The sequence below is a fragment of the Homarus americanus genome, unplaced genomic scaffold, assembly GCF_018991925.1.
Source record: "Homarus americanus isolate GMGI-L3 unplaced genomic scaffold, GMGI_Hamer_2.0 scaffold51859, whole genome shotgun sequence".
Classification (NCBI taxonomy): domain Eukaryota; kingdom Metazoa; phylum Arthropoda; class Malacostraca; order Decapoda; family Nephropidae; genus Homarus; species Homarus americanus.
This window is the reverse complement of record NW_024711292.1, coordinates 503,397-510,247: the sequence shown is the minus strand read 5'-3', so window position 1 is coordinate 510,247 and position 6,851 is coordinate 503,397. Positions and strand designations below refer to the sequence as shown.

At 43.1% G+C, this 6,851-nt stretch overlaps 1 protein-coding gene across 1 annotated transcript; it reads right to left on the bottom strand.

Annotated features, from left to right (window-relative positions):
- Positions 1-200: 200 nt before the first annotated feature.
- On the bottom strand, positions 201-2,922 carry LOC121863890. The gene is made up of 6 exons (XM_042362820.1): positions 2,908-2,922; positions 2,698-2,824; positions 2,202-2,464; positions 1,865-2,005; positions 823-942; positions 201-206 (listed from the first exon to the last, which is right to left on the bottom strand). Exons 1-6 carry the CDS (start codon positions 2,920-2,922, stop codon positions 201-203), a joined length of 672 nt encoding a protein of 223 aa, XP_042218754.1.
- Between the last annotated feature and the right edge of the window lie 3,929 nt (positions 2,923-6,851).

Genomic DNA, 6,851 nt, shown 5'->3' with positions numbered 1-6,851 from the left:
CACACTTTACATTAACATACTTTACCATAACACACTTCACCTTAACACACTTTACCTGAACACACTTTACCTTAACACACTTTACCATAACACACTTTACCATAACACACTTTACCATAACACACTTCACCTTAACACACTTTACCGAAACACACTTTACCTTAACACACTTTACCTTAACATACTTTACCATAACACACTCAACACTACAACACACATCACACCGTAACACACAATACACAATCAACATAACACTACAACACACACAACACAACACAACCACAACACAACACACCTCCCAATACAACAACACACCTCCCAACACAACACAACACCTCTTAACACAACCCCACAACACAACACACCTCCCAACACAACACCACACAACACACCTCCCAACACAACACCACACAACACACCTCCCAACACAACACCACACAACACACCTCCCAACACAACACCACACAACACACCTCCCAACACAACACACCTCCCAACACAACACAACACAACACAACACAACACACCCACCGTTAAGAAAGGAACAGCTATGAACGTGATGTCGTCGGGTTTGCCAATGGTAAGAGGCAGGACTGGTGGCAGAGTGATGACGGTGTGGCAGATGATAGTACAGGTGAGGGTGGCGCTCTGTCCTCCAGCACTACTACCGCCCATCAGCTGGAAAACACGTGGTAATGTTTACTGATGGATGGATGGATGGATGGATGGATGGATGGATAGATTCAAATAAAAAGAAAATCCGGATAAAAGAAACAAGTTACGAGATTAAGAAATAGGAATAAAAATAAAACAAAAACTCACGGTAAAGTCCATCTTCCAGGCAGCTTGACTCAGCAACTCCATGGCGTTGTGTCCCGTGAAGCTGGTGTTGGGGGCGGCACTGGCCTTATTACACGTCCAGGAGGGCCCCAGTGTTGTTACCTGAGGACCAGTCAATGTGAGTGAGTTTGTGTCTGTAGTGAGAGAGAGAGAGAGAGAGAGAGAGAGAGCATCGCCATCTTGTACCTTCAGTCTCACTCCCTCACTCACTTCTCTAAGAATTTTGATGAGGTCGTCTGGTCGTCTCCCTCAGGTTATTAAACAAGAGTGAATGTCGTAATGTCTCGTGTTCCTCCTCGCCGGTGTTCACACAAGTCACTACCACGCCCACAGAAGGGGACAACACTGGCTGCTGAGTTAAACTTTACTGATTCCTGGTTAGTTTGTTTGCCTCCCACGACGCAGGTGTGTCTTGAAACGTCTCGGTGAAGTGTAGTTTTTATGGGCTCCCCAGTCTTAATGGACCCCAGTTCTAATGAACCCCTACACCTAAGAAGCCCCCTGTGTAACCTAAGCTAACCTAAACTAACCTAACCAAACCAAATCAGGTGTTCCAGAGTCACCTTGTGGCTGGTTGAGGGAACGACATTTTGTGCATCTGATTTTTAGTGTCTGACTCTACTGACTCTACTTTACTGCAGTCCTATACTCAGGTTAGGTTAGGTTAGGTTAGGTTAGGTTAGACATGGGGGTGAGTGTGACTTTTGTTGGTGATGGCTGTCTGTCCTATGGTGGTGGTGTTGGTGATGGCTGTCTGTCCTATGGTGGTGGTGTTGGTGATGGCTGTCTGTCCTATGGTGGTGGTGTTGTTGATGGCTGTCTGTCCTATGGTGGTGGTGTTGGTGATGGCTGTCTGCCCTATGGTGGTGGTGTTGTTTATGGTTGTCTGCCCTATAGTGGTGGTGTTGGTGATGCATGCCTTGTCGTGGTGGTGATGGTGGTGATGTTCGTGTAATATCCTACTAACAGGACAATCCACCACTATCATCACCACCTAACACTATACTACTCCCTCATAACTCACCTTACCAACAAGTGTGGTGACTCGCATGAGGATGTTGGTGCTGAGTCGTGTATCCCAGGTGTACGTCTCCGGGGCAGCACCTGAAGGAACAAACTCGACGTCCCCAGGTGTGTTATAGTCACCAGCTTGGCGGTAACCGATCTGGGAAGGTTTTAAGAACGTAACAATAAAAGCAACTTGCACTTGGTCAATCACTGAATAATGTTAGGCAGTTCCTGTTTACACCTATAAGCACTACACACACACACACACACACACACACACACACACACACACACACACACACACACACACACAAGAAATCATCCTGAAGGGAAGGTGGGGAGAGGGGTTGTACCTGAGCCAATACGTTATTGCCCAGTTGAGCACTGTCGAGGCAGCCTACGGCGAACCTGGAGTACTGTGTAAGGCTCTTAAGTAATACCAATCTCCTGCTGGGGATGCTATTGTCAGTGTTCTGGTAGTACACGAGAGAGTCGGCCGTGTACAAGGTCCCGTCTCCCTTCAGGCTCGCGTTCCTTGCATCTGTCGAGGACGTGAGGAAATTAATTCTTTGACGACGGTGATTTAACCCATCAGAACTCAAAGGTTTAAATCCCACTGTTGGTTTTTGTAGTTGGTGAAGATGATGTTTGGGTAATCAGGTATCAAGATATATTAACTTTGTACATATTTGGATCTAGACGAGAGTCATTGTAGGTTTGAGTGAGTTTCTTTGACGCGTTTGGGCAAGTGCCATTAGTGTTGAAAGCTTCCTCACAGTAGTCCTCACCTCCCGGGCCAGGTACTAGGAGCACTCACCTGCATCTCCCGGGGCAGGTAAGAACTCTCACCTGGACACTGGGAGCTGGTTGAGGAGACACAAGTGTCACCACACAGGTGTTCTGACGAGGTGCGGGTACGAGCACCGCCCTCAGGACACGTAGGCTCCCCCTCCCCATCACAAGTCTCCGACACAGCCTGAAATACAAGTTAAGACTGAGGTGGAAAAGAGTTAAATAGTGAGGTGGAAAAGAGTTATGACTTAGGTAAAAAAATAAGACTGAGGTAGAAAACATAAAGACTGAAGTGCAAAAAAGGTTAAGACTGGGGTGCAAAAAAGTTAAGACTAAAATAGAGAAAAGTTAAGATTGAGGTAGAAAAAATTGAGACCAAGATAAAAACAAAATTAAAATAGAGATAAAAAAAACCCGTTAAGACTGAGATACAAGAACACAAAACACTAGGCAAGACAAGACAAGACAAGACCCACGTTCAGGTAGAAGGTGCCAGCGGAGCCTCAGAGTTGTATGAGGGTGAGGTACTCGTCCTCCCCGACAGGTGTAGTGTCCAACACCTGGGTCTTGTTACAGGTGCTCCCGGGCGACATCATGGGTGGCTGGGAAGAAGAGTTTGACCACGTGTGTCCGTATATCTTGGTCTGTAGGTCTGGTGAGATGAAGGGATGAGGTTAGGGTAATGTTTATGACACACACACACATACACACACACACACACATACACACACACACACACACATACACACACACATACTCACACATACACACACACATACTCTCTATATATATAAAAGGATTCCTCTTCCTCAATTACAACTACAACCACAACAACAACTACAACATGACTAACATAAAAGGAAAATCAACTCACCTGGCAGAGTAAACAGGTGTTCTTTATTAGTCTCGTTTGTGTGGAGGCGGAGGATGGGGGAGGAACCGTAGAGGGTGACGAAGGGGCAGGAGAAGGACGTCCCAGTGATCATGAAGGCAGGGCAGGAGAGGCTTACCGCGGTATGGGAATGAACCACACGCACCACTAATGCTGAAAGGGCTCCTGTTAACGGCTCTGTTACTGTAGGGTGGTTAAGATGGTTATTGAGGATGTAATGTAATAAATTTTAGGTTAGGTTAGTGGTGGATTAGGTTAGGTTAATTTAGGTTAGGTGAATGGTAAGTTAGATTAGGTTAATTTAGGTTAGGTGAGTGGTAGGTTAGGTTAATTTAGGCTAAGTTAGGTTAGTCTTATTTGCTTAAATTTAAAAGTCTGACAGAATTACAGACGAAGAAAGTGAGATTAAGTGACGTCACCTAAGACTCAAAACACTGACTCATACGCTGTAAGGTGAAGCCAAGTCAGGTGTACTTACGTTAGGTCAAACCAGTTCAAGTGTATTCATGTATTATATAAAGAACTGACCAGTGATGTAATAGTGGCCCTCTAAGGTGTAGCTGTAGGAGGCGCTGACGGTGGAAGCGGGGTAAAGGACGCTACCCGACCCGTCCCCGAAATCCAGCAGGTACCTTGATGTTTACCTCCACCTCCTGCTTTATCTTCACCTCCACCTGTCAACACCAGGAGGACTGTGAGATAGCTGGGGTAGAGGTACAGTCTTATTCAACACCACATGTACACCCCAGGAAGAACCATGAACTAATAATACAAAACACTATATTATTTCCTATACCATTCATCACGTGACCACACCACAGTTATACAAGCAATGACAGATAGTGACCCAGGCACCCTAAGTCGACCCAGTTGTGAATGGTGCCCCTGACTCGACAGTTTGAGGGCAGTGAAGATGGTCAAGTACGGAGGGTGTCTGGTATACTACATTCACACACAGCCCTTGATGTCCACTTTCACTTTAATTCTACGTTTTCTTTCATAATTTCCACTATAAGAGTCTTCCTTTGTGACTAATTAAACCTTCGATTCAGTTTCAGGTGCCTGTCTTCCAACTAATGTGTTGTGGTTAACGATTGTGATGTTTCGCCTCAGCCTGATCATGTGAAGTCTTGTGAACCAACTCCCTCCCTCTTTCCTTCACCTCCCTCCTTCCTTTCTACCCCATCCCTCACCTCCATCCCTCCTACCCTCATTTCCCTCCCTCCTTTCCTCACCTTCCTTCACCTCCCACCCCCTCCCTCCTTCTCTCACCTCTGATTCAGTTTTGTCAACAAAGTACAGCTTGATGTGGGGATGATTACGAGGCCCTCTCTCTCCCAGGGCCCACACGCTCAGCACCCCGGCAGCACCACAGGCCACCTCTTTGCCACATGTACGATCACACATGGTGGATGGGACACTGATCATATCTGTGGCAGTAAGAGAGAGAGTCAGACGTGGATTGTAGGAAACTGGTTGAATTTGAGCTGTAAAAGTAATTTCTAAGTCAGATGAGTCACTGCCTTCGTCTAATTTAAAACAATTTGCAATTAATAGCAAAATATTAAAGGAATTACACAAAATAATCATCTAACGTGATAAACTAGTCATAAGAAATCGCCATTTATACTTTCATTAAATAAGAGAATTTGTTATTACTACAAAATTCTAGTCTTAAGAAATATACTTGTTACCCCCATATAATTATCTTCATTTTCTTTCATTCTTTATGTCAAGGGTAACTACTGTAGCTTAAACTGTTATATATATATTTCAATGATTCAGAGGACACACCAATAAGCCTCATTACCTTTTGGTTTGGGTTAATAATAATAATAAGGTAAATGTCACTAATTCACCGGTCTTTGTTTGGATATTAAAATATGTTTTTCCGATGTTATTAGATGAGTTTCGAACGAATTTTATTTTCATTTCAGTCGAAAATCAATAGTTTCTTCTTTAAATCCTACCCCCCCCCCTCCCCACCCCATCCATCAATCTTAACGAAAATTATTTTTTTAGTAAATCACATAAATAAAAAAACAACACACCAACAAAAAAAAACCTAACCTAACCTAACACTATTTTTCTGATGAAACTCTGCAATTGACGTAAAATTTTCTCTATCACAATGTCGGCACAGCTCTTTACCACCTGTTCAGCCATATCTGGTTATTCTGGTACTGAAATATCAAATCTCCGCTCCCGACGCACCCACGCAATGTTCATTGATGCTGAAGACAAAAAGCTCTTGCCCAATTATAAGTCTACTATCGCGAAGGGGGAGGAGGGGGGGGCCTCCGCACTTGTGCTGTAGAGCGCTTAAGAAGCCAACACGGAGGTAAGGAGCACTGCGTGATGGGTGGTCAGACCTTCTCTGTGAAAACAGCAAATGGCAACACTTGTGACTGACCAAATAAAATAATATGGAAAAATTAATATCTCGGTTATCCTTAATTTCCCGTTGAAATATCATAAAAGAAAAAGGTCTTAGAATTGTCTAAACATTACGAAAAACATATTAATAACAGCGAGAGAAAGACCGGTATATGATTGAAATTTCACCAATAATATTAATATTAATGATAATAATAATAAGGTAAATTTTCACTTCTTGCCGCTATGTGTTATGAACCGATTTGACCTTCATTTTTGGCGCAGATCAATAGTTTCTGAGCCCTCCCCCCTCCCATCCCAGAATCTAGAGATTTGCTTTAAAAATCAAGGTTAAAAGTGTTCAAATATTGAAGAAAGTGTCTTAGAATTGTCAAAACTACCGATTGCAAATATAAAGTTCCCGGGATTCGTTTAGTAGCAACAAATGAAATAATAATGATAATAATAATAATAATAATAATAATAATAATAATAATAATAATAATAAAAACCTGGCTGCTCCTAGACCTACCGCAGTAACGAAACAAGTTTTTTCCAGGCATTTTTGTAAATATACTGTACATTGGTGATAACTATTAGGTCAGTGTTGCGTTGTGTTGTGTTGTTTTGTGTTGTGTTGTGTTAGGTTAGATTTTGCTACGTTAGGTTAGTGTTGCGTTATGTTATGTTATGATGGGTTAAGATAGATTGTTAAGTTAGATTAGCGTTAGGTTAAATTAGGTTAGCGTTAGGTTAAGTGCCATTAGGATAGGTTAGATTAGGTTCTGTTACGTTGCCATTAGGATAGGTTAGATTACGTTAGGGTAGGTTAGGTTTAATAAGCGTTAGGGTGTTTAAATCACCCAGGGACATAAACCACAGGTGCTAATAATCGTCATAAGACCCAAACCTCCGAACACATAAACCTGCCCAATACTTACTC